This window comes from Glycine soja, chromosome 19, assembly GCF_004193775.1.
Source record: "Glycine soja cultivar W05 chromosome 19, ASM419377v2, whole genome shotgun sequence".
Classification (NCBI taxonomy): domain Eukaryota; kingdom Viridiplantae; phylum Streptophyta; class Magnoliopsida; order Fabales; family Fabaceae; genus Glycine; species Glycine soja.
In genome coordinates, this window is record NC_041020.1 from 4,271,035 (window position 1) to 4,296,983 (window position 25,949).

Genomic DNA, 25,949 nt, shown 5'->3' on the forward strand with positions numbered 1-25,949 from the left:
CAATGTATCTAAAAGACAAATAATAGGATTTTTTTTCTTTAGGTTCATAATATGCAATTGACTTATAAATATTTGAATTCACGAGTTTGCACAAAAAAAGTACCTATGTCTAAATATATAAGTATGATAGTTAACATGATCTAATGTTTTCAAGAGAGATAAAGAGAAATTATAAGTATTAATGAAATGTTGATAATGATGAGGTACCTATGTCTAAATATCTAAAATTAATTATTTTATCTATTTAATTTTTTTCTCATATAGTATTACCTTTGTACTTAATGTAGTTATATATATTTTTAATTTATGAAAAAATATTTGATATATATTATAATATATTAATTTCTTTAATATTTTTTGCATGCAAATTTTTTTTTTTATAAAATTATATAATTTTTTTCCTTGACCCCCCTGGAACCAAATTTTTGGCTCAACCCCGGCAAGTGTACATGTAGATTAACTACAAACAAGAAATAGATTAATTCCATATTTAGCTCTCTATATAACTTTTTACGTCATTCTATAGTCTTAAATGAAATTGGTGCCAAAAATAGACCTCAATTTCCAATGGAACAATATGTTTGATCTCCAGCAAGCTCCATTTTTTTGCAGAAAAAGATAAATAGACAGAAATAAGCACAAATTCACAGTGAAAAGTGTTGCAAAGTTTCACCTGACATGGAGCATCACCAGGTCTAAAGTACAGTAGGCATTCAAAAGGAAGTCCATCTCGGCCAGCTCGACCACTTTCCTGTCAAGAAAAGTTACATAAAAACCATCCCTTGGCTTTCTTTCAACTGCCAGCTTAAGCATTTAAGATCAATGGTTCTTTGTATTAATTATTAAAACGTCTATGCAACCCCCATTTATCTTCATTAAATGGATTTTTAGCACAAGGTTTGGGAAGCATGGGCTTTATCCATTTATGATTTTTATGCAACCAGTAGAGACAACTCAAACAAGAAAAACATTTCAGTTTAGGGAACATCAGCTGAACCCAAAATCATTATATAACAAGAAACCAAGTAAAGAATCATTGTTTATGTGCCTTTAATTTTCCTTTACCACCTTATTTTCTATCTTTCTACTAAAAATAAATAAACTTCAGAGAACAGGGTGAATAACAACAATTAGCCAACAATTCGTGTGCACTATATTATCATAATCATAGTCAAAATTTCAGTTTACATCTTCACATAAAAATTAACATTGAGCAAATTTTGATTTAATTGTCCAAGAAAATCTTTAAGAAAAATACAGATGAATCAGTACACAATACTGAAAGAATACAGTTGAAACAACCAGCTCACTAGAGCTGGTCAAAGTAGGCATCACACAATCAAAGTCAGTAGTGAACAAGAAAGGAAAAAGAAGGCTCACAAGTTTCCCAATAGCTTCATAGCTAGGTGAAAGCAATTTAGCCAATAAGTTGTTCTTTAGTTCTCGACTAGGAACAAAATCATCAGACTTATAGCATGCATAACTTCTTCCTCATCATCCAAAGATAAATGCCACTTGTCTAAACCCTACAGCAACAAGCATGACTTAGGCTAAAAGTGAATCCATAGTTCAGCCAGATATTTGAGAAAGATATCATATACCATGCACCAAAAGGATTTCATATACTAACTTGGAAATTTAGATAAATTATATAAAAAAATCAAATCCATTAATGCCTATGAACATTAAGATGCTGAGTATCTTTAGCCATGTACATATTTCATAGCTGGTAACACAAATTTCAAACATGTAGACAGAAAATATGATAACAGAAATTCATGCACACTATGCATAATAGAACTTAATACATGATATTATCATCCAGATATTTACTCCATTGCAAGAATAGAGTAACCCACCTCTCCTATCCACATTAAAATTTCCAAATTTGAAGGTTCATAAATTACTACAGAAGCATCTTTGCAGACTTTACGCAAGGCAGATGCACAAGCATTCGAAGATAGAGGTTCTGAAATCCCAATAGCAAGAAATAATATGAAAGTAGAAAGGTTTGTAGCACATGAATATGTGAATACTGAGAATTTTCAATTATCAACAAAGTTATTTAAGCTTTAATTAAACAAATCTTAAACCCCGATCAAATATATCTATTAACAAGAATGAGCTAAGGTAATTAAAATAATAAAACATGGTGAAAAAATAATAAATCAATTAATCATGAATACCATGCAAAAATGGAGTTTTGTAGTACTCACAGCAAGGCTCATGCTTGTTGAAAGAAACATGGCAAAAAAACTAATTAATCAATTAATCTCTTATCGCTTACTATCATTCTTAGCTTGTTTTATTTGTTCTTGAACGTTTTGCATCAGTTCACATAAAACCTATAAATTACTTCAATATAAGGTGCTATTGAATTAGTTGAAAAGTACAAAAGTGTTTACAATTACATAGAATCAATTAGTCTCTTATCGCTTAGTATCATTCTCAACTTGTTTTATTTGTTCTTGAACGTTTTGCATCAGTTCACATAAAACCTATAAATTCTATATCTAAAATAGAACTTAGATGATTACTTTGAGGGTCATGGATGGTTCTCCTGAGAACAACGCTCTCATCCTTGAAATTGCAAAATTCAGAGCAGGAAGAATTAATTTCGCAAGACACAAAATGTCATCCTCTGCCAGCTTGATTTCCCTCTTTTCTTCAACCTCATTTCTGAAACACAAAGACCAAAGTCACAAAATACGCAAGAAAGAGCTTGAAGCATAACACCACCTATGAATCTCGAACTAAAAATCGTACCTTTGACAAATCGAATTCGAGAAAAATGAAACACCTGATAAGAGAATCCCCAATTGCGACAAGGCCGACAAAACACTGAAAATTAAAATAAAAAAAAACTCAGATTTTTTCTCCATGTAGGTGAAAATAAAAAAACAAAAACGCATAAAGTACTGACCTAAAGTTGAGTCCTTGAGTAAAGCATGAAGACAAGAGACAAAGAGAACAAAAACCAAACCAAAAGGTTGACTTTGATGCATCCTTCCACATGATCAAATCACTCACCACCTGTCCAACATGGTCCAAATCACCACCATTCTCTTCTTCACTCTCTGAAAACAAAACCACCCAGAAATAATAAAAACTTATGATCAAACATAGAGAAGCCAAACGGATTAGAGAGAAAATGGTAAAAATGCATACTTGGAGATGGGGTTGAAGGTGGAACGGAGTTAGGTTTCTCCTTCTTAGTTCGCGTGGTTTGTCTTCTCGTTCTGGGTTTTTCGTCCTCTTCCACAATGGTTGAATCTTTTTCTTCTCGAATCTCGAGCTCGGAGCGCCACCGCGATTTGCGAGGGTTCCTTGGGGACGCCGTTTGGGGTGCTCTGGTTTTGCAGTGACGTCGTACCCCGGCGGAATCCGGTAATTTTTAATTTTTAAGTTCTTGCTTTGATGATTTTATGAAAACCATTCATACTTGGGGGGTTAAGGAGAGGGGGAAGCAAAAAAAAAAAAAGAAACCCTAGAAGTAGAAACGGCAATGACTCACGAGGATGGGCTTTTAGGGTTAGTGAGAGAAAACGAAGAGGCGTGCAGAAGAAGAGTGATTTTTGGGAAATAATAATGCGCTTGTTTTTTTTTCCCAATCACGACGGTCTTTACCTAAAACTTGTCGCATACTTTATTGCATACAACATTCTAAGGTGGTTTTCAATAACCGTCTTAGAATGTGCATCGTAAAATGTAATTTCTTTTACAATAATTACTAAAATGTCACCGCACCACCTTCTAAATCGATTCTATAATAACCGTCGTAGATCACGTGTCATAAAAAGTGTTTTTTTTAGTAGTGCCTTCTACATTGATTCTATACTCTGTCTCAAGGGTGGAGCTGGGGATAACTAGAATCAATCCCACTTCATTTGCTGATATGTAATACAGATTGTTTGGCACAAAAAGTATCTCAATTCCGTTGACAAAAGCATAGGTGTTTGGTTGCAAAAGAGTGACGCTGAAGTTTAGCCTCTCATCGTCGTTCATGTGGACCACGTATTCTTTGAAGATGGTTTCTGTGTTTCGGCATTTAGAGAGGCATTGAAACCATTGAGGAAGGTGAATTCGTTGGATTGGAAGGTCAAGGATGCGTCGTTGCGGGAAAAGGAAAGGTAGTAATTAGCCAGGTAGAAGAAGAGGCGAATGAATTTGGAGCCTGCAGTGACGGGGAAGGAGTAGTTCAATTAGGAATGGGACAAGCGTGCAATGGTGAAGGGGACTTGAACTTTTTCATAATATTTGAATATTTATACAATATTTATAACATGGAGTTTGCAATTTACCTCAATTAATTTCAAGCTTAAAATTCAACAACAATATGATATCTCATATCCAGAGAGTATTTTAGGGAATCTAAATTTTTTACATTTTGGAAACTACTTTTCAAAATGTAAATTTTTTAACACCATTGGAAAGTATTTTTTTTGTAACATTAAATTTTTTGCACTTCTGAAAAATATTTTCCATAATGTGTTAAAATTATAAAAAGTACTTCCTGGAAGCCAATTTCTAGAAGAAGAAAAAAGGGAACACCAATTGTCTTTACGTTGCTCTGCGTTCAGTGTGTATTGATATGATATACTCACTTTCTCAATTTCTTTAAAAGAAATGCTAGCAAACAAAAAATGAAAATATCATATTCTAGAAGCATTTGTAGGAATATGAATCTCGTGAATGCATCAGCACTCCAATCACAGACCACAATGATATGACGAATCTTCCAAGTGAAGCAATTACCAATATCATGCCCAATTTGCCAATGGAGTCACTCCTCCAATTAAGGAGAAGTCAAATTTTCATAACGGAAAAAGCACAACCAAGCACTTGGTTTATTTGCAACTACAACATCACCATGAACTATCCTAAACAATACAAAGGTTGTTAAAAATTGACTTTCAGAAAGTATTTTCCATAAGGTTACAATTTTAAATCTTCTGTGTAAGTATTTTTTGGAATATGTTAAAAAATTTACTTCCAAAAAGTAATTTATGAAATGTGTTAAAAATTTAATATTATGAAAAGTACTTTCCAAAAAAAGGATGTTTTTGAAAGAATATAGAAAAGGAAGGTACATAATAACAATTGCCACCAAATACTCTGTTAAAACATCTACCATGTATAGTTTTTTAGATGAATTGTTTAACATGATTTTGTGAGGTCTTACAATTCCATATAAATTTAAACACTCTACATGAAATTTTACTCCAATGCTAAGGTTTTTGAAGTTAGTGATTAACTTAATTTTATGGGTCCTATTATGCTTAAAAATATTCAATTTAAGGTATAATTTTTTTTAAGCAACGGTTGCTTATGTAAGCAACAGTGTATAAGCAATGTCATGTCATATGCTCTAGTGAAAAAAATGTTAAGTAACATTGTTTAAAGTTAAACAATTCATGTAAGTACTCCCATTGGAGATGCTCTTATTAGAACCGGATCGCATAATCCATGCATATTGGGCCAATTAACACTCTTTGATAAATCAACCCACACAAAGAAAAATAATATACATAAAAGGGCAGTTTTAAAAATGCACTCCCTAAACAATTGTAACATTTTGTATTTTAAGTAACTCTTCCTTTCTTAAGTTATAGATTTCCTTAAACTATTTGTCACTAATTTCCTCTTTTTTCATTAATTCACTCGGTAAGGTAACAATACCAGCATTCTTGCATTGCTCTACATTCTCTTGCAGTTGCAGTGCAAAGTCCAGCTCCAAAATGACGTCATTCATGGAAGAAGGCCTCTGCATCCCATCCTCTGACAAACAACTCACCCCAATCTTGCAGAACTTTCTGAAGCACTCAAGTGCAATCTTCCCCTTCAACATGGGGTCCACAATCAGAGCCATAGTCCCAATTTGTTAACAACATCTGGCCCAATTAGCAAGTGATACTTGTTGCATCTCCATGGTATGGATCTGAGGCGGTCAAGTGCATAGTATCTCAAGCAGCGCTACTCCAAAAGAGTATACATCAGGCTTCTCAGTCAAACGGTAGCATATATAATACTCTGAATCCAAATACCCAAAGTTGCCTTTCACAATGGTGTTGATATGGGCCTCGAATGTGCCCGTGGGCCCAATACTTGAAAGCCCAAAGTCAGAAACCTTGGCCACCCACTTGTCATCCAACAAGATGTTCTTGGTTTTCATGTTGTGGTGGATGATCATGTGTTTTGCGCTTGAGTGAAGATAATGCAACCCACGTGTTGTCCCAATGCAAATCTGCAAGCATTGCTTCCATAAGAGAGAAGGGTTATTGGTGTTGTAGAGATGTTCGTGTAGGTTGCCATGTGCCATGAATTCATAGACGATGGTCATTTTCGTGTTATCGCAATAGCCGACAAAAATGGTGATATGATGGGGGCAGAGCTGTGATAGCATCTCGATCTCATTCTTGAATTCGCAAGCCCCCTATTGTGAACCCAGTTTGAGACGCTTGATGACAACAGGAGTGGAACCGCTATCAATGTAGCCCTTGTACACATGGCCAAATCCCCCGACATTGGCGATGAAGGCTTTGTTGAAGTAGTTGGTGGAACCATTGATTTTGATGAGGGAGAAGCGGCGGCAAAGATGGGACGGTTGCAATGATTGTGTGTGTTGGTTGTCTTGGTGGTTGAGAAAGAGAATGGAGCACACTTGGAAATTGCCCTCGAGAAGATGAATATAATGACAAGACAAATTATTATTGTTTTGGTGCTTCTGCTACCCTTGGGGGAGGGTATGAAGCTCTGTAGTTTTGAAGATATCAGGGTTATATTGTCACTGTAAAGAATATTGTAGCTAATGATTTTGAAAATCTTGAGACCGTTCAAGAATGGGCCGTTGTATTTTTATCCTTTGCACTTTTATCAGGTTGCAGCTAAAGTGAGAGATTAACCTTTTTCTGAATATCATTCGTAGAAATCATAATGATGTAGTCTCTGTGCACAGCCAGACTTTTTTGTTTTTGACTCCATTTCATAACAGAGCTATCACCAGCTAACTCAGTTCCTATGTAAATGATGAACATCCTCTCACCAATGTCATTAATATTCAGGTCAAGCTCACAAAAGTGGAGCTTGACCATGTAAACAGAGAAAGAATGAATGGGGAACTCCCAAGTCAAATTAAGGCTTTTGTTCAAATTGGTATTCCTGCACATGCCATGGGATGTTTTGTAAATTTCCTTTGGTGCCACATATTTAGGATTCACGGTTATGTTCATCTTACCATCCATGTCACCCATTAGATTGTCCCATAGATTTTGTGTCACTAAATATTGTTCATCATGACCAGCCCAATTCCTGAAGAGTCTCATTTTGTGGAGAAATTCCTTGTCCTTCTCTCTGTCACACCCTCTATCCCAACATGCATATAATTGGAAAAAAAACATATATAAAACATGGAATCTAATTAAATCAATTTTATTCAATAAAATCGTATGTAAATTCACGTGGGTAAAAGGTTCACATTCGCTTTATTATTACCAAACAATTTTTTTTTCAAAAATATTTCCAGCTTAAAACAAGGTCATTCAAGTTTACAAAGAAAAAACTCAAGTTAAGCAGCAGAATCAAATAAAGTAAAATGGTATGTTTGGAACATCATGCAATTAAAACAAAAACTCATGCCCCAATGTCATATTCTATCAGACCATTGTGTCTTGGCATTCTCCAACACAAGGTTCCTTAAAGTAATTCACCTAACCATTTGTTCTCATGAACACAAAGTTCGAAATCATCATAGGATTCAAACACAATAACACACGGGACGTAAGTTATCACATTCATAAACAGGTATAGATAAACGAAGGCGTATATATATAGTATAAATATCACAAGCTCAACTTAACATGATTCGCATCATTTCACCACTCATTGCATAACATTACTTGTCCCAAGTATTTAATCACAAACTCACATTCCACACCTCCACATTAATCACGTGTTCAGAAAAACACATCTCAAGTACAACACTATGTCTCACACTCATACAATTCATTACCCACCATCACATAGCAAGTCATAATGATCATTACACAGATGTTATGCAACAGATACACTAAAACTCAATACTAAATGTAATGTGTTATCATGTCAGTGAAAAACAATACTAAGGCGCCTAGGAGTACATAACAAGACATGTCACACAATGGGTATGTCAGATTACTCTTACTAAGTGAAATCATAATGTTATTAGTTAAGGTCACTCTATTTTATGAGAATGCTCTAACCATATGGGATCAACATAGGCTTAAAGGAGCACTCAAACCAAGTGTATTTACCTCCAAGGCCTAGGCTCCGAAGAATCTGTTAGGGTCTCACCTTCCTGATTTAGGTTTAACCCCTAAAATAACTTTTGCATGCAAACACTGCTTATGAATTATACAATACCCATGATCTTACACTTATTTTCAAACACGTTTAACATAATGTGTTACAATTTAACACCTCTGGTTCTTAACTTGGAACCCTACATTTTTTTAACACCTCATGCATTGCGCTATCATTTAACACCTCAGGTTCCTAACTTGGAACCCTACACTTTCCTTGTAACACCTCACGCATAAACACTTTTCTCAAGGTAAACACTAGTCGGATTATTGTATAATTCATAACTCAAAGCACAAGTAATATCACATCAAGTATTAACAACAAACTTATTCACAACCATATCTGATGTCCACAATTTAACACCTTCCAACGTCACAATCCACCATCACATGTTCACGTGTATCTCACAAATTAACATATGCTTAACTTGTTACTTATACTCAATCTCAATCACAATTCATAATATACAAATAGTATTACATATATAAACACACACAATATATAAATAACTAAACACACAAAAATTTTAATCATGAATTTACAAAGTGAAATATAATCAAACAAAACTGCACCAAAAATTCTCTAAAACTTTCAAAGAACCTTATAGTTGAATAGACTTTGGCCAATTTTAAAGAATAACAATATGAAACAATATATAAACTCATACTAAATATTAAAATTAAAATAATAATCGAGAATGTAATTTTGTTAGCCAGTTCTAATTCCAAATTATAATATCAATTTCAAACTATAAATAAAAAGACCCCTAAAAAGCACGAAAAGGGTAAAAAAATACAAAATCAATATCTCTCTCTTGCGATAAATCTCTTACTTAATTTCATCAATTCACGCTTATTAGAAAAGGTCCAATTTCTAGGTTTCACTCAACATAAGAATATATTAATTTTCCAACAATTTCGCATCGAAACATCAATTAGTCTATCAAACACATTCAACTCGTGAATAAAAAAATAAGAACAAAATTGAAATTCATAAAACATCCCAAAATAACCTAAAATTTATCCTCTGGGGATTCCTACACATGTTCATTTGAATCCCCAAACGTGAGTAACTCATCTCTTACCTCTAAGCAGGCTCACGTGTGTAATCCGACAGTGGTAGCAATGTCTTTAGTGGTTTCCTAAGATTCCTCAAGTTTTTTTCCTAGTTGTTCTCTTAGGGTTTTCCAGCGTTAGAGAGAAGGAAAAGGAATTGGAGCCTCAATTTCACTGTCTCCATGCGATGGACATTTCTCTCTTTACAAACATTATTTTAGAAATCCTAATAGTGAAAATGTGTAAAATTGAGTTCTAAAGGTGGTGTCCAAATTTCAAGGCAATCCAACGGTTAATGAATCCGGAATTGTAATTCTATTGCGACAGATTTGAGTGTATACGGGAAAAGGAGAGAGTTTGGGGAGAGGAAGAATGGAGAACAAATTTGGGAGGAAAAGAGTGTAGGAACGTATCCTAAATGTAAAAATTGACCTAATATGTCTCTATTTATAACTAGGATATCATGAACTTGTTATTTATTTTATTTTTCTTTATTTTATTAAAAAAGAACTTTATTTTATTCTGTCATTAAATAAATAAGCAATTAAAGCATTCTTTTATCTTCTAAAACATCATTTTACTCTATTCTATTTATTTTCTAATACTATGAAACTCTTATTTTAATTTAACTAAAAATTCTTTTCTCTCATTTATTTAATTTCTAAAAATTCTATTAATTTTTAAATAAAAATTTTTATTTATTTTACAAAAAAAACGGGATGTTACACTCTCATTTTGATTCTATACTCTGGCTCGAGCAATGTAGACCAATTCATCACCTCCTAGGGATTTGAATTTTGTGTAGTTTCCTGACATGTAATACAGATCACTTGGAATGGACAATATTTCAATTCCGTTGATGAAAGCGTTCGAGTTTGGATGTGATGGAGTGGAGCTGAGGGTCAGCATCTCATCGTAATTCACTTGTATCACATACTCTCTGAAAATGCTTTCCGTGTTTTCAGCTTCGGTTTCCATAGAGCTGTCAATACTGTCAAGGAGGATGAGTTGGACTGAACAGTGAAGGGGTGCCTCAGTGCAGGGAAAGGAAGGATAAGAAGCAGGGTGGAAGAAGAGGCGAACGAATTTAGGGCCAGAGGTGACGGGGAAGTAGTAGTTCAAAGATGTTCTAGTTGCACCACAGCTGATGGTGAAATGTTCCAGTGGCCTGTATTTGTATGCTTGGAGGTGTATGGAGAGGAAGAGAATGGTGACTGCTATGCAGGTGACACTATTGAACCTCATGGTTAGTGGCAAGACCCTTCAAGTCAGAGTAGTTGTGAAGATTTATTGTAATTGCTAGCTCGTAGTTGCTAGGAAGTCCAGGAGAAAGGAACCTTGAGAGTGTTTGCTGATCAAAGTAGTGGCATGTATACGTAGTTAATGATGGTTTAGTAGACATAGTTCCTTTTGGCATCCTAATTTGGGGGAGGGAGGGTTCCCTCATGCCCTACTGTTACTCTAAAGTCTAGGGGAATATTAGTTTATCATTTTATTTTATAAAATAAAAGTTTAAATATATTTTTTATCCTTAATAAATATTCGATTTTTATGTTTTTTTAATATATTTTTGTTTTGCATTGAATTTTTAATATAATAATATTTTTGTTTTGGTCTTTGACACTTATTTTTAGTTTATGATAAATTAATGAAATTTGTGTTTGCTCGATCCCAGGTAATTTTTTTTCATTTGCTATTAGTTGGAACTAAAGAAAAAATCATTAATTTATGAAAAAACAAACATAAAATTTGTTATTTATCATGGACTAGAACAAAATATCAAGGACCATAAATAAAAACATGTTATATTAAAGACTCGACACAAAACTGAAATATATTAGGAAATAAACACAAAAAATAGAGTATTTATTATGGATCATAAGCATATTTAAACCTAAAATAAAATAGAAATTCTAATGCAGCATAATGCTGGTATTATAATTAGAATTAACAACCCTATAATAGAGGGAAGGAAATGTGGATTGTGATGAAGAATAAGTATTGGATTCTAAGGCATGGCAAGAGCATTCCAATGTCCCAAACGAGAGGCCTCATTGTTTCCTCCATGGTTTGGTTGCCTTTGATCTTTTCTTCCTTTTAAATCATATCCAATTTTTTTAGTTACTGATGGGTTGCGTTGACAAACTTGGATGGCAGGAAAATGGGAAGTGAAAGATGGGGAAAAGCCTTTTTCCCCCCTTAAATTAAATCTTAAAAGTCAGATTTATCATGCATATAAATTCTGTATTCACTACATATAGATATTTATTCTCTGGTATGATGCCACTGCTGATGACTTTATAGATGTCACTGTAGGCAGTGAAGTGCATATGCTGTGAACAAGATTTATCATATCTATGCTGTGACCAATTGATTATATCACACTTGATGAACTGAAGATCTTGGATAAGCTATATCATTACTGCTCAATCAGGTAATTCTTTAAATCAAATCCTTCTTCCAGTAAAAAAATAAAAAATAAGAAAAATTGTACATCCTTGTGTGAAGGCACTTAGAGGATATTATATGTCTTGTTTATCAGTATGGTTTTGGTATTTGATTTTGGATTATTCTCAGGATATCCTCTGTTTGATTTTGGATTATCAGTATTTTTTGTTCTTATCTCTATTTTCAATGTACTGTGAATCTGTGATGTCCTCTCCTGTGTACTAATGACTAATGATATTGAAGGAAAAATTCAAATATGAAAGGGTAGACAAGGTCGACAAGAGTATTCATGATACTCTTGGTTCAACTGATCTATGGTGGTTGTAAAGACATGCATTTTTTTGGCTTAAATTAGCCTTTCTAGTTAACTGTACAAAGTCACTTCCTATCATGTATTTGTTGTTTGCAGATTTTTCAATTCTTCAAAACATGAGTTTGAACATGACACAAATTAATAAAAGAAAAAAAAGTTAACTGTTCAAACACTATCATTTGAATTCTCTTTATGCGGAAACTTTCAGTAATGAGATTGTATGTCAAGCGTGGGACTACTACTCAGATGCATTTGCAGAGATAAATCTATTGGAAAGAGTTCACACTCATTTCAACACATAAATGAGTCTAGTTGCATTTATGTACTGTTTAACTAGAGCATTATATTTTTCATGTTATGGTAGAGTTAACATGGATTCACGGAAAGAATCACGTTCAAAACTTCATCAATAAGGCAAAAAGAACATGATGTTGTGAAGAATTTGGAGCTGCAAAGTAAAACAATGATTTATCATAATGGATGTAGCCTGCAAATGGGACTCAGGAAGGGACTGAAGTTTAGTGTCACCATTTAGATTTAGATACTGCAAGTGTTTCATTAATTTTCATGTTACCAATGCTATTTCGTAAAAGCTTTAACAGTACACGCAAGTCAATATTTCTCAAGTTACAAGAGAAGTGTTCTAAGCTTTTGTAACTAGAGAAATTGACTTAGATCTATTGTAAGGTCTTGATCCCAAAATGGCACATGCCTCAAGCTTTTAGACATGCTTGTAGCATCAGATTTAACCATCGAGATTGTGCAATAGATCATGCATTCTGCAGTCTGCACTTCACTATTTTAGCTTTGTGATTTTCACACACGGTACCATATCAAAATAGCCCTTGACATAAATTCATTAATCTGAAAATGTTGTTAGACTGAAAAGTCAATGCCATAACTGAATTTTAATTTCACCTTAAAGAGTTAATATTTATGACTAAAAGCTATTTCTTCAGGTTAATTACCTCAAGGCGCTGGGTATACCAATGGTACGCATCATCAAGGAGTGTTGATTTCTCACTCATCCTAATTCTTAAATTCTCATATAGAATTGAGATTATAATCATATTAGAAAGGAGATAGCTGGGGAACAACGTATACAAATCAAATAGGAATAGAGAAGTGGAGAATGAGATGGGGACCTATGGAATTGAGATTAGAATCAAATTGAAAAATATTGATATCACTATTTTATGTGTTGGCACTTTTGATGCCATTGGAGAGACATCAATATCATGCAACTTCTAGGAAGTTAAAAGGCTTGCCACAAAATATAATACATGCTCATTCAAAGGTATATACTACCACCAAAGAAAAATAGGAAAACTTGATTGAGTTGCAGCATGTGTTTTTAAATCAAATTACAAGTTTCTTTTAAGAGAGGGAAAACTGAAAAGATTTAATTATTTGAGATTAATAGCTTACCTGCTGTCATCATAAGTTATCAATTATAAAAAGAAATCTACGGACTATTATTTACAATTTGTTATTTGTTACAATTTGTTTTTGCCCATGCCCCTCAACCAAGCAAGTATATCAATCCCTGCATAGCTATGCTCTTCGCTGGAACTACTTGTACTCACATTCACACTCACTGCACTACTACTCTTGTTAATATTAAACGTATCATCACTAATTTCCTCTCTTTTCTCATTAACTTCTTCAGTAATAACAATACCATCATTTTCGCGTTGCTCTGCACTCTCTTGTAGCTGGAGTGCAAACTCCAGCATCCAAACGACGTCGTTCATCGATGGCCTCTGCCTCCCATCCTCTAACAAACAACTCATTCCAGTCTCACAAAACTTCTTAAAGCACTCAGGCGCGATCTTCCCCTTCAATGTGGGGTCCACAATCCGAGACATAGTCCCACTTTGGTTACAGCACCTCACCCAATTAGCAAGTGACACCTGTTCTATCTGTGCACTATGGATTAGAGGTGGCCGAGCGCACAGTATCTCAAACAACACTACACCAAAAGAGTACACATCAGACTTCTCTGTCAAACGGTAGCGTTTGTAATATTCCGGGTCTAAATACCCAAAGCTTCCCCTCACAACAGTGCTGACATGAGACTTGTCCACGCCCGTGGGTCCAATTCTGGAAAGCCCAAAGTCTGAAACCTTGACCACCCATTTATCATCCAATAAGATATTGGTGGTTTTTACATCACGGTGGATGATCATGTGTTTCGCGCCTGTGTGAAGATAATCCAGCCCAAGCGCTGCCCCAATGCAAATCTGCAACCGTTGCTTCCACGAGAGAGGGGGCTTATCGGTGTTGTAGAGATGGTCACGTAGATTGCCACGTCTCACGAAATCATAGACCAAGATCATTTCCTTATTATCGTTGCAGTAGCCGATGAGAGAGACGAGATTGAGGTGACGGAGTTGCGAAAGCATGTCGATTTCATTCAAAAACTCACGTGCCCCTTGCTGTGAACCCGGTTTGAGGCGCTTGATGGCAACGGGGGTAAAACTGTCATCGATGTAGCCCTTGTAGACATGGCCGAATCCTCCCACGCCGATGATGAAGACTTCGTCAAAGTTTTGGGTGGCGGCTTTGATCTCGATGAGGGAGAAGCGGCGGCAGAGATCGGATGGCAGAGAGTAGTTCTGCTTGTTGGTTGACCTATCCTTGGTCTTCATAGCAGTGGTTCTCTTGCGCCACAAAATTACAACAAAAAGAATGACAACGGATATCAAAACAACCCCAGATACCAACCCTGCAATGACACCAATTATGGTCATTTGGCTCCCGCTGCTGCTGTTTCCCTTTGGGGCGGGTATGTTGTTGTGTGGAGTCAGAACTGGGTCTGGATTAGGTCCAGCAAGGTTGTTTGACTTGGCTTCGCTGATTTTGAATATCTCGAGACCGTTCAAGAACGCATCTCTATATAATGTTTTATCATCAGTTTGAGGATGCATTTGGAGCAACAGATTAACCTTTTTCTGATTATTATTCTTGGGAATCAAAACCGCATAGTTTTGATGCACAGGGAGACCTTTCTGTTTCTGGGTCCATTCCATAACATCAGCATTGTCTTCTGCCAACTGGCTCGCTATGTAAATTAAGAACACCCTGTCCTTGATGTCACTAATATTTGGATCGAGCTCGCAAAAGTGGAGCCTGATCATGTAAGTAAAACCAGAGTCAACGGGGAACTCCCAAGTCAGGTTGCTGATTATGTTCAGAGTGGTGTTTGTGCCCATGTTACGCGCTGTTCTGTATAGTTCCTTGGGTGCCACATGATCAGGATTCACCGTTATGTTCATCTTTCCATCCGTGTTAGCTGGTAGATCATTATTCTCTGGATTTTGCTTAATTAAATAATCTTGTTCATCACCAGCCCATTTCCTCAACAAACCGGTGTCGTTTTGTGCAGAGATTTCTTGCCCTCCGGCTTTGATTCTATACTCTGTTTGCAAGGCAAAGCTGGTTCTGAGGGTGTACTGCATGTTTCTTCCCACGAACTTGAATCCAACTGCATCCACTGTCGCTGATGTGTAATAAAGATCAGTTGGCATGGAAAGTACCTCAATTCCATTGATGAAAGCGTAGGAGTATGGTTTCGACGGAGTGAAGCTAAGGAGCAGAATCCCACCATCGTTGACGTTGACCACATATTCTCCGAAGATGGTTTCCGTTTTTCCTGCATCCGCATTTAGAGAGGTGTTAAAACCTTTTAAGAGGGTGAATTGGTTGGATTGAACGGTGAAAGAGGCATCAGTGCGAGGAAAGGAGGGGTAGTCGGCAGGATAGAAGAAGAGGCGAACAAATTTGGGGCCAGCGGTGACGGGGAAGGAGTAATTGAATTGAGAACGAGACAAGCGTACTGAGGTGTAGGGGACTTGTTTGACAGAAGGAGATTGTGTTGTTGCTTCAGTTGAAACGGTGTCATCTTGACCACCAGATAAGTACTTTTTGTGTATGTCCCCTGTCCATGTCCTTTCACCGTCGAAGGATGTCCCGGTGGTGCCGCAACTGATGCTGAAGTTGTCTTCCGGAGTGTACGCTTGGATGTGTGTGGAGAAGAGGAGAAAGAGGAATAATGCTACAGAGTTGATACTGAGGAACCTCATGGTTTTCGGTGAGACACTACAAGTCAGTAAAGTTGTAAATGATTTTTATTATTATTAGCTTGTAGTTGCTAGGAAGCATGGGATAAAGGAACATTCAGAGTGTTTCTTAGTCAAAGACTATTTGAGTGCAGTTGTGGAGGTGGTACTGAGGCACCTCATGGTAAGTGTTAAGACCCTTCAATTCAGTGCGGTTGTGAAGACTTATTCATTGCCAAGTCTTAGTTGCTAGGAAGGCCCGGAGAAAGAAACGTTCATTGTTTGTTAGTGAAAGACTATTTGAGAAAAGTCAAGTGTCAAAACAGGGGAAATAAAATATAGAAGACGGTGATGATGACTTTGTCGAAGGGCTATTTGGGTGATGAAATTGGCATTGTGCTTGGAGAGAGTGAGGTGGGTTGGTGGTTAAAATTAGAGTTAGTTTAGGCAGTGCATGGTGGAGGGCAAAACCGGAAACATGAAAACCAAATCAAACAAATATAACAATTGGTGGTTTTGGATATTTGACGAAACAATCATGTGATTCTAACTAAATTGAGGAATATAGGGGTTGACTAAGATTAATGTTTGCAATCTCTATACGTAAATGATATGATACTTACCTGGGAAGTACTAGTTCACACACACACAAAAAAAAAAAAAAAAATCTGGAAAATTCTTAATGCATGGCACCCATGCCTCCTCACCTTGCAGATACTTGACCAAAACAATATGATACAAAAATAAAGTAGAACTAACTATAACATTATGTTACTGCAAAACTCAACCACAACATCATTTGCTAGTGGCTGATCCACGTCAAAGAATCTTGCAAAACTGTTACTCTGTGTTTGGATGCTAGGGAGAAAAGAATATTCAGATTGTTTTTTCGTAAAAGATGAATGACGAGTTGAGAGAAATATTTACAATTTAATCATATTTTTATCTTGTTAGAGTTTTGATGTTATAAGTTAATTAACTAGCTATCTATTAGTTGATAGTGACTTGGTTTGAATATAAACAGTATCTTACAGTGGTTGATAAAGTGACATGTGAATTAAGTGGTTTCATTCTTCTTTTTACATAATTGATCTTGGATGCAATACAAAAGCTCTTTTGAGTAGATTATACTTTAGTAACTTAATTTGCAATAAGAAGAAATTTTCTTTAACCTCTTTATTATATATATCATGTTGAATATTGTGACAGACTGAAGTATTTTAGATTTTATAGTCATTTTCTGATTTGAAATTCTTTGTTTTACAGGTTTCTGTCCTGTTACTATTATCGTCCATGTTATGTTTGTATTCTTCTATTCTCTCTTTTGCATTTTGATTCCATTTTTTTTTACTGATTTGACATTGTTTTGGGACAAAGGTTATGTGATTTATTGACATTTTGTTATATTTTGTCTTGAAAGCAAAATGAAGCTTGCTCTGTTTGGTGCTCATAATGTTAACTAACACATGGCAATGGGTTGCTGTTACATTATTTGTAACCTTTGTTGTTGTCTTCCGGAGAAGTTATATGAATAAATTTGATTTTTTTGTGTTTCATATTCGTTATGTGTGTATATCTTTTCTTCTAAATGTATTATTCTCTTCAATTGTCTTCTAAATCACAGACTCCAATATCAGTCACATGAAAAATAATTGAGATCCACTGCATTTTTTTCTGAATAAATTTGAAGAATAAATAAGGATTGTGGGACATTCATCACTAGCATCACAATAGTTAAAGTAGGCTTAAACTCATATGTGCACTGGTAACAATGTGCCCTCACATATTTACATGTTTGCAACGTGCTTGTGTGTGCTTGTATCAGAATCTAATAATTTGTCTTTAAGAAATAGATCATCATATGGGTAGAGAGGAGAGAACCACTATGAGTCATACACAGATAAGCAATTGTTGTAGTTTCAAGGCTGTTATATTTTGATTTATTTGGAGCTGCTTATGTTATTGTCTTATTTCTCATTTATTATTTTGTCTTTGGTTGTTGTAAATGGTTTTAAATGCTAAATGATGAGCTGGCTGAAGTGAATAAGACAATGGTGGATAATTAACTAACTGACTATATATACACAAAGAGAGAATGTTTTTAAATTTATTTCTAATTTTTTCAGCAATCAAGTGTAACATAACTCCCGATAAAATAATAGGAATTTTAAGCAATTAAGAATGGAGCTGTAAGTTATTGGACGGGGAAATGCTACAGTAACTGAACAAGTAACACAGGCTGATAGCAAAAATGTTAATTCCAGACAACAACGTATTATAATTATCATTATAACTATAGCTATGCTCTCCGCTAAATACCCACTTATCATCCAACAGGATGTTGGTGGTTTTCAAGTCATGGTGGATGATTGTGTGCTTCGCACCTGTGTGGAGATAATGCAGCCTGCATGTGATGCCGATGCAAATCTGCAAGCGTTGCTTCCACAAGAGATGTGCGTTATTGGTGTCTTAGAGATGTTGGCAGAGGGTGCCACACGCCATGAAATCATAGTCAAGGATCATTAAATTGGATAAATTAAGCTGTTATACATCTCTATTCGTAATGCAATTTACTATTTTAGTTCTGCAAAGGAATTTGAAAGAGAAAAATAGATAAATTAGGTTCTTTCATGCGGGGACCAAAGTTAGAGTATACTAGTAGATACATGTATAAATTGAAATAATTAAAATTAAAATTATATCAAAGAGTGACTCAGGTAGGCTAAGTTCTCAATATGCTCATCTTCTAAATTTTCTTCTACAATAATATTAGATTTTCTTATCTTTTTTGTCTTTAATTAATCAATTTCATTTCTTGTTTAAACTTTCCTCTTGTTTGATTTAATTTTCTGTCAATTTAAATTAATGTTTTTCAACAACTTTTCCAAATCTTTTTCTTAATCCAATATTCATCTACATAAGTACAAACAAAGTCTATGTGATTGTGATATTCAGACTTGTGTTTTAACTTTATTACTTGTGGGATATTAGTTGTTAGTAGTTGGTAGTTGGTTGATATTAGCTATGTTAGTAGTTGGTAGTTGGTTATGGTTGTTAGTAGTTACTTAGCCATGTAACTGACTTCTAGTTATGGTTGTTAGTAGATAGTTAGGATTGTAACTAACTACTTCCTCTCTGTATAAAAGTTGTACCAATAACCAAACCAATAAGTGGCAATAATTCACTAAAAATTGTTTTCCAAATTCATTTCTTCTTCCTCTACTTCTGCTCTTCTTCCTTCATGCTTCCATTCGAATTTTTGAATGTTGGTGGTTTTCAAGTCGTGGTGGATGATTGTGTGCTTCGCACCTGTATGGAGATAATGCAGCCCGCATGTGATGCCGATTCGAATTTGCAAGCATTGTGTCCACAAGAGATGTGCGTTATTGGTGTCTTAGAGATGTTGGCGGGGGGTGCCACACGCCATGAAATCATAGTCAAGGATCATTTCATAGTTCTCATTGCAGTACCCGATGAGGAACACAAGATGAAGGTGGCAGAGCTGTGAGAGCATCTCAATCTTGTTCATGATATCATTTGCACCCTGCTGTGAATCTAGTTTGAGGTGTTTGATAGTGACTGGGGTGAAACCGCCTTCAAAGTAGCCCTTGTACACCTTTTTCTGAGTATTATTCTAGGGAACCACAACGGCATAATCTTTATACGCGGAGAAACCTTTTCTGTTTCTGTGTCCATCTCATAACATCAGCGCGATCATCAACCAAGTGGCTTGCTATGTAAATGAAGAACACCCTGTCACCGTCTATATCAAGATTGGGGTCAAGCTCCCAAAAGTGAAACCTGAGCACGTAAGTGAAGCCAGCATCAACGGGAAACTCCCAAGTCAGGTTGCTGATTATGTTCAGAGTGGTGTTTGTGCCCATGTTATGGGCTGTTCTGTACAGTTCCTTGGGCGCCACATGATCAGGATTCACGGTTATGTTCATCTTACCATCCGTGTTAGCTGGTAGATCATTATTCTGTGGATTTTGCTTAATTAATTAATCTTCTTTATCACCAGCCCATTTCCTGAACAAACCGGTGTCGCTTTGTGGAGAGATTTCGTGCCCTCGGACTTGAATTCTATACACCGTCTCCAGTGCAGCAATGCTTTCAATGCTGAACAGCATGTCGTGTCCCACAAGCGTGAATACAGTGTCAATTGCTGACATGTAATACAGATCGGTTGGCAGGGAAACTGCTTCAATTCCATTGATGAAAGCATAGGATCAGTTTGGTTGAGACGGAGAGAAGCTGAGGATAAGCCTCTGATCATTATCCACATAGACAACATATTCTCTGAAGATGGTTTCCTTGTTTGCAGCATCAGCGTTGAAAGAGGCATTGAAACCATCAAGGAGGATGAATTGGTTGGATTGAACAGTAAAGGATTTGTTGGTGCGGGGAAAAGAAGGGTAGTCAACAGGGTAGAAGAAGAGGCGAAGGAATTAGGGGCCTGAGGTGATTGGGAAAGGGTAGTTGAATCGAGAACGGGACAAGCGAGCTTTGGTGTAGGGGACTTATTGATAGTAGGAGATTGGGTTGTTGCATTAGCAGTAACGATGCCATCTTGGACAGATAAAAGCTTGAGTCTGTGTTCCCTGTCCATGTCCTTTCCCAGCCGGAAGATTTACTGGTGGTGCCACAACTGATGGTGAAACAGTCCACTGGGTTGTATGCTTTGAGGTGTGTGAAGATGGGGGAAAGGAGGAAGAGTGTTAAGGAGGTGATACCGAGGAACGTCATGCTTTGCGGTGAGAAACTGCAAATCAGTGAAGTTGTGAAGACTTATTCTGATCATTTTTTTTTTTCACCTACTATGATCATTGTTGTAGTAGTTGCTAGGAAGCACCGGAGAAAGGAACATTCAGAGTGTTTGTTAGTGAAAGACGACTGCGACAAGTCAAATGGCAAATATGTGCAGTTGACTTATTTCTAAATATTTTAAATTTCGACAAACTCGTCTGATTCATCTACGTATTAACAAATAATGTACTATTTTCCATACAATTCTATTTGGTATCCTAGCTACTTTGGATTTTCTCCCAATAAGGAGTGATGGAAGAGCAGCAGGGGGTCATTAGTTTGAATAAGCCATGCGTATATGTTATTGTCTTTGTTGTCTTTGGCTGTTATGTCCTTCAGATGACCAGAATCATATGTATATACGTTTTAATGTATTTCAATTAAAATATATTGACTGAAAATTTTCTAGTTTTTTTTATTGTCTTTTCTTCATAATATTTTTCCTCTTTGATGAATTAAATTCATTTCCTGACTGGAGATTAAAAAAAAGAGCCACCAAATCTGAGTTTTAGGAAGATAAAGATGGAGTCAATTCCACCTAAATTGCCACAAACATACATCTGGAACTTGAGACTGCGAAAGCTATACACAGTGAATACAGAATTCACAACGCAACTCTCAAATATGATGCCCTGTATGCCAATGAAAAATCATAAAAAGTTTGTACATTCTTATGTAAAGGCACTTAGAGGTTATATGTCAAAAAATTCGGAATGCAGTGGAAAACTATTGTATTATACTATTATTGGAAGGCACTTCCAGTTTCCCACATAACTTACGATGAAAAATTGGATAACTATTGTACATCCTTAATTGTGTGGAAAAATTGGAATGATATAGTGTTCAAATATGGAAAACTGGAAGTTGATGGGCTATTGGATTACATAAGGTTCAAATAGTGATCTTTGTTACGGGTGCAAATCAAAGGATTCTCATGCACTCTCTTCGAATGGATTAATAATCCTCTGTTATGTTTGAATGGTATTGCAAGGTGCTAAGGCTGTCGAAACTATTCCACTGTTAGTTGTTATTCACGTTGTAGGGTGGGTATGTAGGTGCCTCGGGTAGTCAGCAAATAAACAATTGGCTTAGGGATGCTCTGTCTTCTGGTTTTAGTTGTATTTGTGTTCTGTTGTACTATCTTTGTTCAGGTTAGGGCATTTTCTTTCATTTTTTTTTAACTTAAATATGTTTTTGATCCCTAATAAAAATTTAATTTTGTATTTAATTTTTAATAAATTTTTGTTTTGCGATGATAAAACAACCATTTTTTTTTATTCTTGATACTTATTTTTAACCCTTAATAAATTAATAAATTTTGTATTTGTTTTATGATAAATATTTCTTATTTGTTATTAATACATACTAAAATAAAATTTATTAATTTATTAGGAAGCAAACATAAAATTTTTTAATTTATCCAAGACTAAAACAAAATATTAAGGATAAAAAATAAAAATATTATTTTATTAGGGACTCAATACAAACCAAAAATTTATTAGAGGACAAACACAAAAATAAAATATTTATTAGAGATAAAAAATATATTTAAGTTTTTTTTTTTTTACAAAGTGTTGGGGGAGAGTCTTAATATATTATTCTTAGCCTATCAAAAAATTCTACACATGCTAATTGTTATTTGCAATGATGAGTTATTGTGGATGACTGTAATTATACTAATAATAATTATGTATGTTATATTGCGGGGTAAGTAATTATTTTGGTCCTAAATGGATGACAATTTAATATATTAAAAGTGTAAATAATTTTACATTTTCAATCAATTATAAATTATCATAGATTTTTGAAAAAAAATATATATTATAAAAGTTAATAATTTTTTATTATATCAACTAAAAAATATCTTTGGGTTAATACTATATAATTTTGTATATGATAATTCTGGCAAGGGTAATTGATTTAAAATTTCAAGGTACTTCAATTGGTACTATCACAATCTCCACCTGAGATCACAAAACATGCTTCCTAGCTTCCTGCACAAAACCTCCAACATAAGTCTACACATCAGTTTTGTGTGATATATAACCATCCAGAAAGATGATACCTTGGTCTGTTAAGTTCCACGTATTCCAAACTAACCTCCATGTTCTCCCTTGCAATTGTGATCTTTGCTCTAATTTCTTATTTTGATTGTTGAAATGGTCGACATCAATTTTCAAAGTAAAACATTTCTCGATCTCTACAAATGTGCTTTGACGACGTAAAATCCAACACCCATTTTGTTTTAGCAACTTCATCATTTGATGTCAAAAACAAGTCATCTACATCTTCAACACTTTTTACTACATTAGCTTGGAAGTTGGGGTCATCTTTATTCACATCTCTTAATTTCTTCAAGTCTTCCTTCATTTGTTTGCATCTCACTTACACATGATCATTCTCACCGCAATAGTAACGTTACATGTTACTCATATCTCGTTGATGACGCAATTATGATTTTGATCTTTCTCTTGCTCCATCATGTCTCCTTGAATGATTCTTCTTTCGCTTAGACTCCACTATGACTAGTGAATGGTGTTCATCATCAACATTTTCAGTTCTCATCATTCTCTCATTTTCTCTAAGAACGACGGTCATCTTATCCAACTTCAAAGTTGATCTTTCCACAAGCAACGTTTGAACCAAAGCTTCCCACTAGCAGGACCAAAGTTAAGATTCAGAATCAGCTACACCACCCAAAAGTTATTAAGTTCTCCCTCAACTCAACTCTTGGTGGTTTTGGCATTGAATCCCTTGGGGACTTCTTGCAAAACTCAAAATCTGCCACTAGGCACCAAATTCAGGGCCAAAAGAATGTTGCTTGATTTCACTGTATGGAGTATGATAGGTATGTTGGTTCCAAAATAGATGTAGTGTATGTAGTACACGAGCCACCCCAATGCAGATGTGGAGTCTTCGTTTCCATGACAAGGGAACAACAACATTGCTATTGTTGGTGTCATGCAAACAATCATAGAGGCTTCCATTAGGGACATAATCATACACACACAACAAGCTTGTCATTTTGTGCTCACAGAAATTAGTTTGAAATACATGGAGCTGGAGGAGCATCGTCCTATTACAGTACTGGATGGTTATCAGAGAAATTGATCTGATGTTTACTTGTTTGGTGTGGTTATATTGGAGGCTTAGTGCTGCTATGCTGGAAAGAAATGTGTTTTTTTTTTACTCTTTTGGAAGATTGCTACGGTACCTTGTCAAAGAAATATGTTCAAGGTCTATAATAAATTATTGAATTTTTGTACTTAATCCTTAAATAATATTTGGTTGTTTTGACTTTCCAATATATTTAAACTTTTATTTTGAATTTTCAATATATTAAAACTTTTATTTTAAGTCTATGTCAACAGTTATGTGATGTCAATCTTTAAAGTAACACATCATCACTCAATTAATGAAAAGAACTCAAAACAAAAGTTTTAATATATCAAAAACTCAATAACAAAAAAAATTATTTGGAATCCAGAACAAAAATTCGATCATTTATTATAAACTTAAACATAATATTAAGTCTTTCCCAATTTTTGTAAATATTCAAGTTTGTTCTTATATCACGCTAAAGTATCAAAAGGATCTAGTTTAATTAGTTGAATAGAGTTTGTAAGTATTATAAATTTTTTTATACTGACATAGTGTCATACAGATAAAAAAAACAAATCAAGTTTTATTAGTTACAAAGAAAATTTGTCTCTACTTAGAGCAAGTGCTCTACATAACACTGTCAAACAAGAAAGTAAAAGAATTGCATTGACACAATTAAGTTAGCACACTACAAGAAAAATGACCTATACCTACAGACAAAAATTGTCACTATAAATAAAAAATTCGTAGGTAAATGTATGATAGACTTTGTCCTACAGACGTTTCTTCCGTCAACTTTGAGGGGGTGTGTAATGACGGCTAATTGTCTGTCACTATAGGTTTTACCTACTATGTATAGTGTGTAGGTAAAAGTCATTAACTTCTACTTACATCTCCTAACTGTAGGTAAAAGTCTTTAATATGTATCTATCATCTTCAATTGTAGGTAAATGTTTAGATCTTAGAGAGAGCTTAGAACATACATAATAGAATGTGGGCAGTGCAGCAACCCAACGATCCTTCTAGCTCCAACTCCAACTAGCTTTGCCAAGTAGTTCATAATTACCTAGGCCTTGGCTAGAGCAGGCCCTCCACTATTTTTCATAAGATATTCATATGATTTTAATTAGAACCAAGGTGAAACATGGTAATGTGACTACTACTCATGATTAAGATTAACCTACCTGATGAGATAAGGCATATGCCATGGTTCTTTCCCTCTTGACTGCTGCTTCTACTACTCATGAGGTTTGCCAATTGGATAGCACCATATTACTAAAGACACCAATAGCAATCACCTTTGCAAGCATCAAATGGAACTCAGCTCATCCACAAAAATTAGACACAAATTTCAATTCTTACTAGAAAAATCATTGTCTATCTCTTTGTTGCTGGATATGTAAAATACTTAATTGTAATTTGTAAGTAATAACATACTGACAGACAACAGTTATTGTGTGTACAAACTTACTTGTGCTATGATTCATCTTGTATGAATGCATGAAGTGCCTCAACTGCTAGGGAGAATGACATAATCAAAATAAATAGTTGTCTACACAAGCAACAGAACAAGAAAATTCAAGATGTTAGTGCATATGATGTAATGTACCAAACAGGAGAAAATATTGAATTAAGTTTGCCATAGTTAATTCAAAACAATGTCATACATAATTCTTTTAGCCTCATACAAGCAGTCATTTAAAGACTCAACATTGTAAAATTCAAACCAGAATGTCATGTATTATCCCTTCTTTAACAAACTAAATTGCCTTGGTAAAATATATATATCTTTGGGCAACTCAATATAGTTAAACATGCCAATTCAGA

The 25,949-nt window shown here is 35.0% G+C and overlaps 2 protein-coding genes, 1 long non-coding RNA gene and 1 pseudogene across 3 annotated transcripts; 1 reads left to right on the forward strand and 3 right to left on the reverse strand.

Annotated features, from left to right (window-relative positions):
- Positions 1 to 1,459: 1,459 nt before the first annotated feature.
- On the reverse strand, positions 1,460 to 3,392 carry LOC114398305 (reticulon-like protein B17). Its single transcript, XM_028360488.1, has 6 exons — positions 3,169 to 3,392; positions 2,924 to 3,077; positions 2,767 to 2,841; positions 2,538 to 2,679; positions 1,860 to 1,995; positions 1,460 to 1,526 (listed from the first exon to the last, which is right to left on the reverse strand). The coding sequence occupies exons 2-5, from the start codon at positions 3,013 to 3,015 to the stop codon at positions 1,930 to 1,932; spliced, it is 375 nt and encodes a 124-aa protein (XP_028216289.1). The 5' UTR covers positions 3,016 to 3,077; positions 3,169 to 3,392; the 3' UTR covers positions 1,460 to 1,526; positions 1,860 to 1,929.
- Positions 3,393 to 4,001: 609 nt separating this feature from the next.
- LOC114398490 lies at positions 4,002 to 10,637 on the reverse strand (annotated as a pseudogene).
- Positions 10,638 to 13,437: 2,800 nt separating this feature from the next.
- Positions 13,438 to 21,404, reverse strand: LOC114398952 (receptor-like protein kinase FERONIA). The gene is made up of 6 exons (XM_028361043.1): positions 20,849 to 21,404; positions 20,233 to 20,415; positions 19,880 to 20,178; positions 19,632 to 19,848; positions 18,538 to 18,682; positions 13,438 to 16,254 (listed from the first exon to the last, which is right to left on the reverse strand). The coding sequence occupies exons 1-6, from the start codon at positions 20,958 to 20,960 to the stop codon at positions 13,650 to 13,652; spliced, it is 3,561 nt and encodes a 1,186-aa protein (XP_028216844.1). The 5' UTR covers positions 20,961 to 21,404; the 3' UTR covers positions 13,438 to 13,649.
- LOC114398953 lies at positions 15,335 to 16,844 on the forward strand. The gene is made up of 2 exons (XR_003663618.1): positions 15,335 to 15,451; positions 15,542 to 16,844. It is a non-coding gene; the product is annotated as an uncharacterized LOC114398953 (long non-coding RNA).
- Positions 21,405 to 25,949: the final 4,545 nt, after the last annotated feature.